The 12,116-nt window shown below is 39.1% G+C and overlaps 1 protein-coding gene across 1 annotated transcript; it reads right to left on the reverse strand.

Moving 5' to 3' along the window:
• On the reverse strand, nt 1-6,372 carry trappc2 (trafficking protein particle complex subunit 2). The gene is made up of 5 exons (XM_084311587.1): nt 6,294-6,372; nt 6,003-6,123; nt 5,492-5,679; nt 3,534-3,612; nt 1-2,453 (listed from the first exon to the last, which is right to left on the reverse strand). The coding sequence occupies exons 2-5, from the start codon at nt 6,093-6,095 to the stop codon at nt 2,355-2,357; spliced, it is 459 nt and encodes a 152-aa protein (XP_084167713.1). The 5' UTR covers nt 6,096-6,123; nt 6,294-6,372; the 3' UTR covers nt 1-2,354.
• Between the last annotated feature and the right edge of the window lie 5,744 nt (nt 6,373-12,116).

The following is a 12,116-nucleotide window of genomic DNA, read 5'->3' on the forward strand; positions in this document are numbered from 1 at the left end:
TTTTTTTTTTTTTATTATTTGATTTTTTTTTTTTTCGTGTCTTACATACAGATGTATGCCCAGCCCATATGGGCTTACAAGACACATAACAATAAGTATATAATAATAATATACTTTACCAATTACTTAACAAATGACATAGACCAAGATGGCCACAAAAAAAAGAAAAATACAAGAAAATACAATAAAACGTAATATAACACAAGCTGTACTCAATGTAAATAAACAGAAAAACAAGGTGAATTCAAATACAATTATATAGGATACAGTGTGTTTTGTCTCAGGTGCCATGCCTTCTCCAAAAATCCTGCAAAACCGAAGATGTCCTCCACAAAAAAACAACTCAACATACAGCTCTCAGACTGCCAAAACAAATCTGGGTTTACAATTTGAATTTTTTCAAATAAAGCCCTCCTCAAAGTGGTGTACAAAGGGCAATAAAAAACAAATGATATTCATCCTCCACCACTCCCAGATCACACAGAACACACAACCGCTCCTCCTCAGGTTTACCCTGGAATCTACCCACTTCCACAGCCAATGGCAGGGTGCCAGACCTCAACTGGGCACACAGAGACCTCCGTCTTCTCTTTAAGTTTAACATTACATAAGGTTCAGTAAAATACTCATTTTTAATTGCAATATATGTTTAGGTTTTTTCAAAATCTCCACCTTACACTTATCCTGATGGATTGTTGATAATTTTGTTTTAATTATGTGAACCTTACACTGCAAATTGTTCATAAAAATCATACTCAAGTCAGTAGAAGAAAAAATCATAGACATCTCTCTTGACCAGGGATGACCGTGTGCTCTGTCCCAATTAAAAATCTTTTTAGTCACCCTGCCATTTGGCAGCTGGACCAGGCGGTTCCATAACCTCACCATTTCACCTTTTTGCTTGACCAAGCAAGAATCCCACCCCATGTCCCCTTCTATAGCCCCTTTTGGTGTGTATTTATGGACTCCTAAAAAGTATCTTATGGCCCGGTTCTGGATCACATTACATTCAGGAGCATCATCAAAACCCCATACTCCAGCAGCATAAAACAAAACAGAACCCACCATTGAATCAAATAATTGTGTATATGTTGAAAACCCAAGGTCAGTGCACACTTTCATTTTACTCAACACGCCCCCTAGCGCCCTTCCTGCTGACTCAGACATTATTTTCCTTCCTTCTATGAAGCACATGTACTCATTAAAGGTGAAACCAAGATATTTATAAGAATGTGTGTAAATCAGGGGCGTTGGTCCAAATTGAAACTTATGACTACTCTGCTGTTCGTGTTTTTTCCTAAAGTGCATAATCTGTGTTTTTTCACTGTTAATCGCAAGTCTCCATTTCATGCACCAAGAACTCATAATATTCAACATGTTTTGTAAATTTGCTTCATTTTCTGCAAACAAAACAATATCATCAGCGTACAATAAAATACTTAGGATTATATTATCTATTGGAATACCAAGATTGGCTTGCTTGATTTCTTGCGCCAGGTCATTAACATAAAGGGCGAATAAAGTAGGAGAAAGCACATCTCCCTGTTTTACACCGAATGGTGTGGGGAACCAGCCGGTCCTAACATCATTCAGCTGCAGACAGGCAGATGGGGCCTTATACAGGCTTTTGATAGCCTTATAAAATAGTCCATCAATACCAGAACAGATTAATTTATAGTCCAAAAGCTCTCTATTAATCCAGTCAAAGGCTTTTTTAAAGTCAACAAAACAAACAAATGTATTCTTGCCCTCGTCCAATCTGGCTCTCACCACCGATGATAAAACAAAAACATGATCAATACAAGCTCTCTTAGCCCTAAACCCATTCTGCTCATCCACCAACATTTCATTATATTCTAAGTATTTATTTAATCTATTATTAAGAACACTTGAGTATAATTTATAAACTGTACTGATCAAACTAATACCTCTGTAATTTAGTGGGACTCTAGGGTCAAATTAGTAACCAAATAACAACACACAGAATTACAGACTCTGCTTGTAACTGATGATACATTTTCCATAATTACAGGAGCCGTATTATACATTTGGAAGGTTTGAAAGTAATAATCAAGATAATGTTAACGCAGAACTATATTACACAGGTGTTTGAGACTTGATTGATTGATTGATTGAAAACTTTATTAACAGATTGCAGAATGGGTACAATACAGTACAGCTCAATACACACAATTGTTAAGGGGATGCAGACCAGAGAAAGACTTTCGTCTTGTTTACATCAGGGTCCCCCATTTTCAATTCATCAGGAGACAAAGTGCACATAAAACAAGTTGCACACAACAGAATAAAGAAAATAATAAAAGTCAGGAATCACTTGGGATGTTTCCTCAGCCTCAGCTCAGGAGGTGTTTCTTGCCAAGGAACTGGACCTTTCTATCGAATGCAGTTGAACGGATTGGAGCGTTGGTTTCATAGAAAGGATTCATTGCAAACTGGAAAAGAGCGGATGGTTGGAAGTAAAGAAAGATGTTGAGGGATAAATCAACCCTCACAAAACACCTATCCTGGACTCTGGAGAAGACGGTAAGCACATTTCACATAATGTTAGCATGGCCCCTTTAACACATTGGTCGCCAAAAACGCTTTCCAGCGTTATTGCCCGCCATGCGTTGACCGCTGTACAGTGGTTTAGATAAATATTTCATTTTTTCGCCATGGCATTCATAATTCATCCACCCACCCCCGGTGCTGCAGCTGGACCCTAAATGGGACCGCAACGGCTCAATACCGCCGCCTGGTGGATGGTCGGGCGAGTTACACTCTCGCCAAAACCGGATGTTGTCATCGGTGCATCGAGGAAATTCCTCCGGCAGTCACATCTCGCTACGGGACTCCTGACAAACACTATAGTACATTTGGATCGCTGCCATAACGCAATAATCTATATGATTTCGGCGTTTATTGCGCCATACAAACCGGAAATAGATATAGGCGATCGGCGTCAAAATAATTGGGATCTTTCACTCACCACCAGTCTCATCGGCCCACGGTAAGAGAACAGTAACGTTATTTTCAACCCGATGCATTTCCTTGTTTGCAAACCATCTGATCAATATATCCACCCATACTACATAAAGCCGTTACTGATGATCAAGGAATTATAAACGACCCCCCCCCCCCCCCCCTTCCTCCACGCATGATGAAGCATAATGTATACCGATCATATACATTTGAATTTTTTAATATAGCGTGTATGGGAAAGAAACGCCAATCGATAATCTATCATATGCGTCAGGGCCTATAACTACTGTTTTTGGAATTACAGCAGAAAAGATTAAAAACATACTTATATTCTAGAAGGTATTAGAATGAAAAAGTATAACGTTCCCACATCCTGAACGATAGATAATCGATGTTGAATGGGCCATAGTAATGTCAATATAGCAATACAATTAAAAAAGTTATAGCCCTGCAACGAAGGTAAACATCTCCATAGGCTTTTAACGGTGGCAGAAAGTGGTATAAGATGGGCACAATGCCCGGCGGTCAATGTGTTAAGAAGGAAAACTCACCTTAATGTATAAATCATACACGTCATTAAAGAAGTTTTTGATTCCATCTTCCTGTCGGACATCGTGCAGCATGATGAATCTCATATGTGAATCAAGACGGTTAAGGAAAATTATGACCAACTATGAAAATCCTTTAAGATTGACTACACTGCCTGCAAACATTAAATGCTAAATGAATGGTGACACTAACTGTGATTCTCAACCTTTATGATGCATGACCCCCCCTCCTTCCTCAACATGGTCAAGCATAGACGGAATGATGCATTTCGACAGCAAAGAATCATTATTAGTTTCCATTTAACTTGGTTATTCATTGGAGGGACTTCAAATATTCATTATTGCACAAGAAAACATCTGTGTACCAAAGAATATAAACATGATTATGCATTTGTATATCTTTTCACAGCCCCCCAAAGTGATCTCGCAATCCTATGGGGGACCCTGACCCCCAGGTTGAGAATCACTGATCCAACAGTCGTATTACTGTCTTGACATTTTCATTTTCAATTAGTTTAGTCTGTATTAGTGAATATTCACTACCGTCTCCTATAGATAAGAGCCAAGACAGAAGAGTTTGTCTTTTCCCCCTAATCCATGATCTAACAACGATATACAGCTTAATATGGCGCACAGAGAATGGCTTGGTGAATATGCCAATGGTACTCAGGATGATGTCCTGAGGTAATGGTGCATTTTCTGCAGGGATACACAGATACCAGGCAGATACTAGGCTATAATAGGGTATTGGTATCAGGAGAATTTCCCCAATAGTAAAACCAGATACCAAGAGCCGTGAGTAATATGTCAGAAATCATATTGAATCATCATATCATATTTCTACTATAATATAAAACTTGGATGTTGAAATACAGAACAAAATTGTATGAGTTCAAATAGCAGGTTTCTCATGGTCAAGAGATCAGCTTCACGCTCTAAAACAGTTGGCAGAACAGATTAAGAGTTCTCCAGTTTGTATCTTTGGGAGAGTAGTGCGTTTACAGATACCGATTAGACTGTCAAAGGCTCATAAGATCATATAACATATATGAATCTCTAAAATGGCTAAGCAGAGGCCTTGCACGTAATGTTTGTATAGTTCTCTGTCTTCCAACATGGCTACCTGTAACATAGCAACCATTGTTTTGTACATGGTATTGGAAGAGACAGTGGTTGCTATGTGTTGATATATAAGAAATATATAAACAAAAACAATGATTTGGTGTATTATTACTGGATCTTGTAAACAGGTCATAGTGGAACAGTAATGTCATGCTTTTCCAGTGTTCTACCTACTCTACCACTGCACAGCAATTAGGTAACCTCTTTGTGAATGTGGTTGCCATTGGTTACAGGCAGCCATACTGGAAGAATGGCTCCCCATTGCCTCACAAATCCGCTTCAAGGCCCTCGACCTGGCATACCGTGCGGCAAAGGGAACCGCTCCCGCCTACCTCCGGTCAATGGTCTCTAACTACACACCCTCAAGACCCCTACGCTCTGCTTCTTCTGGCCGTCTCAGACCCACTCCTACCCGAGCTCCGGGAGGGTCATCAAGGAGAAGCCGCATTTTCTCAGTCCTTGCCCCACAATGGTGGAACGAACTGCCCACCACAGTTAGGACAGCCGAAACCTGTCCAATCTTTCACTGTCGACTAAAGACGCACTTAGTCAACCATTATCTGAAAAAATAATAATAATATCTAACCCTAACTAACCTTACTGTCATGCACTTGTCCTAATATACTAACCTACACTCTAGCACTCAACACTTTGATGAACATTGTTATTCAGCTGATAGAGTTGTGCCCTTCCTGATGACTTGTCGTACAGAACTTGTAAGTCGCTTTGGATAAAAGCATCAGCTAAATGACTAAATGTAAGAGAACTACACAGACATTCCGTGCAAGGTCTCTATTGAGTGGTGTTCCACGTCGTCTCGCTGAACTTCAGTAGTTTACTGAACGTCTGTCCCCGGAGAGCCTCGGGTGGTAAGAAGGATATGACCCGCGGTGACGAAGGCAGAAACAAACCACTCGTTGAACTTGTCCACGGTCTTCAGGTACATGTTGTTGGAGAGCCACATGTTCTCATCCACCAGGTCCAAGGCTGCGTGTGCAATGAACTGGTTCAGGTGACGGTGGTCATCCTGGTAAGATATCAAAACGTGAAGAAAGACATCGAATTTTAAAAAAGGTCTCCCTGGGAAACATTATTCACAAATACATTGTCGTTTGAACACATGCCACACACTGATCTTAATAATGTTATAGTCCACTGGATAGTGTTGTTGATCAGCATACAACATAACAGTTAAAAAGAATCACTCAAACTATCCATTCAAGCCTGCTTCTCAGTCCATGGAGCTTCCTGAACTATAAAGTACATGCAGGGTAGCCAACAGGTAGTAGGATTTCACCTGTTAGAGAACGGCAGTTACTTCTATTGGACAAAATAACAAAAGCCACTTACCTTCGACTCAGCTTTACCAGTAGGTAAGAACTCCATTTCAAATACAGGATTGTCATGATGACCAACCATGACAAAATAATAACTTCCAGACATATTTCACTCCCAGAAAATAGTAGCTGACCTAAAATGCAATCAAAGAGATGAATTAATATTAACATATAAACTGACTGACAGGATACGTCTAGCGTCTAGCCAGTACTAGCCAGCCACACTGGCATGCAGGCTGAAGCGTAGCTACATTTTTCAGTTATGCCTATTGAAACATGTTATAAGAAATGAACGTACAATTACCTAAAATATAAATACAATCCCTGAGAACATTGAAAATAACCTGAAACTAGCTAGCCAGCCTTTTTTGATAGAAGATGCCGTTGTTTACCTGTCAAATGTTCTTCCGGTAAGTGCGGTCGCAAGTTGATGACGACGTGAACGCGTGTCCAACATTATTTGTAAAAAATAAAACAATTATAGTGTAAATAATTACGAGTAAATTGTAGCTTAAACTATTATTTGATCAATTCACAATGCCTTTATTTGTATGTATTTATGTTATTTAATAATAATAAAAAATTAACTAATTTTAATGTCAACGTCATAACTGTGTGCCTTCCCGAAACAAAACGTCAGTTGGTCGGATTTTAAAAACTGAGGGAAGGGAGGCGGGGCTTGACTTGAGATGGAAAGGACGCTTTCTCGTTGCTAGGCTGGTAAATAAACTAATGTATACCCGCTCAACTATTCGTTTATTTTTGTTGAGGTGTAACGTTGTTTAGCTATTAGACCCAGACCCACTCAAATGAACTACTTGAAAGACTTGCTGAGAACGTATTTCTTCCCCGACAACAAGCTAACCGCAGTCCCCATGTAACGTTAACTGTGTTGATGTTTGCTGTTTTGTATCTTACCTGTTGTAGGACCTAGAGACAGACAGACCTAAGCTACCATGTCCACAGCCAAGGAGGAAGCATTGTCCCCAGATGAACTGCGGAAGAGGCTTTATCAAACTTTCAAGAACAGAGGGGTGCTTGACACTCTCAAAGTAAGTATTCCAAATAGGGCTGACCTTCGGGGGGACCTAGCCCCTTACGTGACTGCAGTCACGTAAGGGGCTAGGGGGGGGGACCCTGATGTAAACAAGACGAAAGTCTTTCTCTTGGGCCCTGTTCCTCGTACCTGGCTAACTGAGTTAGCCGGATAATTTTCAGCATAGCTTGACTTAAGCCAGACATTTCCGTTCCCCGACGTCGGATTGTCTAAGTCGCTATGGCAACAGATCAGAAAGTTTGAACCTGGTCGAGGGCAGAGTTTAGTTCAGTTAGCTGGATAACCTGCATGGCCACACCCTCGCAAAGAAATGCAGCTCGCTTCCTGAAATAATTCTCACAGTCTAGATCCCATTATACCATTCCGAATTATGTTTTTGTGCTTCGTTCTTCTAGAGGGGGCTTTTGAAATGTAAAATAATATACCTAAGATGCTGATAATAAATCACATTCAGCCTATAGATTTACTTTGTCCTAAATAATGCACATCATATTTATACGGATACGGCGCTCGGAGTAGCGATACACTGCATGTGGTTATTTTAATAACGGCGCATTGCAAATGTGAATCCCGCGGGGATATTTTTTATGAATCGGGCGTTTGGCTCTGATTCGTTTAATATTCTTCGCTGTGTATTTCAAGCATACATTGGCGCGTCTATGCGTGGATTGTGGATATGAATTATGAGGAATCTGAATCTGTGGATTGTTTAATTGTATCACTGTCACTGTCACGCGTTATTGTGATATTGTAACTGGGTTTAAAATATATGAGGAGATGTGCTGTTTGATGGATTTGATGACATGACGTGACTTGATAAATTGAATGAGCCTTTGACGTTTTTGATTAATGAATTTGTGAAAATGCATTTATCTTTTCAAGCACTGTTATCTGATGATGAACATGAGGTGTCACTGGTATAAACCTTTGGTTAATCAATTCAATGCATGTATGGATGATGTCCAAAACAGATTAAAACCTGATTAAATAGTGTAACTGCAAGCCTCCCTCCAAGCCTCTCTTTGGGAACCATGTATTTATATAGTACATAATACCTAAGCACATACAGTACAGATATCCTCATAATATAATTCGTATCAATTAGATATATTATTTGGGCTTGTTTTTATCCTTATTCTGAAAGAGTTGAACTAATTATTTTCGCTAGCAACATCTCATTTGATTATTCATTCCATTAGGCCTACTGCCAGCAGGCACATTTAAAGAAATATAATCTGATTGATTGGGGGTAATGAGGGATTTAAAATTAGCCTATAGATTATGCATTTAACTTCTCGGCGAGGCTATTGAGCCGTACTGTATTGTACCCATTCTGCAATCTTGTTAATAAAGTTTTAAATCAATCAATCAATCAATGCCGTTGGAAAATCAGGATTTCTGCGATCTACACCTGCTGTCTTTTCAGGAGAGGCGGCCGCGTGCAATTATCCTGAGTATCAAGTCTGGTTCGAATTAACGAGACTGAATCCACCTTCGAGGAACAGGGAAAGCCTGGATTCAAACATCGGGTTAATTTAATCTGGATAATGGGACTTTTGATCGACTTAGTTGAACCAGGTACGGGGAATAGGGCCCCAGGTCTGCATCCCCTTAACAATTGTATGTATTGTACTGTACTGTACCCATTCTGCAATATGTTAATAAAGTTTTCAATCAATCATTCGATTTTTTTTTGGAATTCGAAGCTTCGTGGCCGAGATTCGAAGCTTCGAGATACAAAAAAATTGTATTTTGTTGTTGTTGTTGTGGGACCTGTACAGCACTTTGTTCAACTTTGTCAGTGCTGTAAAGTTTAAACCTTTTTAAATCTTAGACAAACAAAACACTTTGCTTTCATGAAATATTGTAAGCCGTCATTTGAGGCTTTATAAAAGCAGCACAATGAACACAAATCTGTCGGTGCCAAGTCCGACCTCATCTTAAATAACAAACAGCATTGATTGATTCATTGATTGATTGAAAACTTTATTAACAGATTGCAGAATGGGTACAGTACAGCTCAATACACACAATTGTTAAGGGGATGCAGACCAGAGAAAGACTTTCGTCTTGTTTACATCAGGGTCCCCCATTTTCAATTCATCATAACATATGACATACAGATAGACAGTACCGCTACATTTATACATTTATGACATACCAGATTTACATACAGTACAAAAAGAGTCTAAAAAAGAGAGTATAAGACGGGGAGGATGTGACCCTCTTTGCGTCGCCCCTGTGCCTCAAATAGATTCGCTATCAGCTCTATCTTTAATCTCTCAAAATGTTCAGTTGCTATCGCTATCGGCTCTATCTTTAATTTTTCAAAATGTTCAGTTGCTATTGCATGCACTCATCTGTGTTTCACTACACACTTGAGTGCATGCTTACCAACTGTTAGTCTGCAACACTACTATCGCGACATCTAAGAAGGGAGATCCCCCCTTGAATGGCCCTTCTAAGGTTTCTCTCCTCCACACTGCCTGTGGAGAATTTTTCCTCTATTGTTAGGTTTTAGTGAGTTTTTCCTTACCTTCGCGTGAGGTATGTCTGGGAGTGCTTGCATTCATTTATTTATTTATTTGCATTTATTAAAAATTTGTTGGACCTTATGGTGTTCTTGTTTTGTTCTTGACTTATTGTTATGTTTCTTCTTGACTTGTTTAAAGAAGACGTGTTCGGCCCATGGGGACATTAACGTGTGTTGTCGGGCCTTACAAATAAATTTGATTTGATTTGATTTATACATTTGATGAAAAAACTGTACATTGGAGGAGGTTGGCTGGTGGGGTGGGGGGTTGGGTAGGTGGGGTTGCTTGTTGTAGTTAAAGGGGACATGCATTGCTATTTGGGCAACTTTACACAATTCCTGTGAGTCTATGGAAGACATCTGTAAAGTTTATTCCAAAAAAAAATCATTGTTTTATATTTCTTATCAAGTACTCAAAAGCATAATTTCCCACCCCCAACATATCAGCCTGATATTGGCTTGGCTCCACCCATACTAGCAGAATGCTTTGAGTGACAGCCACCCACCAAATATAGAGCCATATGAAATCCGCGTTCACGGAATCGCGGACGGAATCGCGGAATTAACCAATAAAAATGGAATCAACTTCAAAACGTGGAATATTGCAGAATTTGGCCTAATCTGGACTGAAATTTCGTTTTTGGGTGGAACGTTTGGTGCACACGCGACCGGGGAGGCGGGGACGCTACAGCGTGTTACACACAACACAGCCGCGGTGCTCAAGCGTCTGGCTGCTTCGGTGTTAACATCGTCAAGAAGCTAAACAATTCCACAATAAGCCCTCAATTCAGAGCAGAACAGTATCCTAATGACTTTTATGCCTCCGGTGATAAGGTGTTTTGCTAATTCTGTCAACGTTCCGTGGACTGGACCCGCAAAAACACTTGCGACACTATTGTGATTAAATAGCTATAACGTTAGGACGTTTAGCTTCTAGCTAAATCTAGTGCACCCATCCATTTGTTTAATGCAAACGATTGTCATTATACACTGCCCTTTATAAACTAAATACACTTAAATAGCTATGTAACGTTATAGGACTATCTATGGAAATGATAGCTTCTAGAAGTTCTAGCTAAATCTGGTGCACCCATCCATTTGTTTAATGCAAACGATTGTCATTATACACTGCCCTTTATAATCTAAATAAACTTAAATAGCTATGAAACGTTACATTACATAGGACTATAGATGGAAATGATAGCTTCTTGCTAAATCTAGTGCACCCATCCATTTGTTTAATGCAAACGATTGTCATTATACACTGCCCTTTATAATCTAAATAAACTTAAATAGCTATGAAACGTTACAGTACATAGGACTATAGATGGAAATGATAGCTTCTTGCTAAATCTAGTGCACTCATCCATTTGTTTAATGCAAACGATTGTCATTATACACTGCCCTTTATAATCTAAATAAACTTAAATAGCTATGAAACGTTACAGTACATAGGACTATAGATGGAAATGATAGCTTCTTGCTAAATCTAGTGCACCCATCCATTTGTTTAATGCAAACGATTGCCATTATACACTGTCCTTTATAAACGAAATAAACTAAACTAAAGGTGCCTAAATTATGCATTACTATATTTCATCACAATATAATAGATATAGCTAGGTTACTGACATTGTCATTGTGATAATGTCAGTAGTAGCTAGCTGTATCTTTTGTTTACACTTGAAATATGTATTTTTATTTTGTCACAATATTAATTGAAAAATATAGTGTAAAATTGAACTGTATTTCTGAGTTGCAGCACTTAAAAACATTAAATGGACTGTTATATCTTATTCAATTGTGGACATTTATTCATTCCCACTTATTAGACACTATTTCTGATGGTAAAATGAGCATAAAAGGCAAAATACAGAATTCTGAAATATTAAAACGGAAAAAATGGAATTTGGGAAAAAATAAAATGGAATTTGGAAAATAATAAAACGGATTTCATATGGCTCTACAAATAGCTCCGCCCATACTGCATGTCCCCATCCTTCCAGGTGAATAGAAAACAGTTTATAGTAAACAAGATGGCTGTACCGGTACCGTATATTTGGGATCCAGAGAGCGACCCAGACTATGTTTCGGAAGAAGAAGTTGAGTTGCAACAGCGAGGCTTGCAAATCGTTTCCGAGTGGTAAGTTTATATTGTAACGTTAGTCTAATGGCTGGCCGAAAAGAGCCAGTAACGTTAGTACTTACTTCTGACTAGCTTGCTTCGCTAGCTTGCTATAACGTTACTTTCTTTGGGTACAGAGAGGCAGAGTTGATTAAAAAATATATATATATTATTATTTTTTTAATAATCGAATTTTGTTTTCATATTCGAATCCCATGCCCATCGAACTAAGCTGCGAAGTATTTAAGACAGCCCTAATTCCAAATGTGTTTGTTGATCTTCTTCGCCTAAGCCTACTGCCTTCCGTACAAAGTTGGTTATCTTTTTCACGATGGATTTGGCAGGGATGTGTGACCCCCCCCCCCCCCGTTTATTTGGCTCATCACTCCTATTTATTTGTATGATCCATCTC

This window comes from Notolepis coatsorum (assembly GCF_963971535.1).
Source record: "Notolepis coatsorum genome assembly, chromosome: 3".
Lineage (NCBI taxonomy): Eukaryota > Metazoa > Chordata > Actinopteri > Aulopiformes > Paralepididae > Notolepis > Notolepis coatsorum.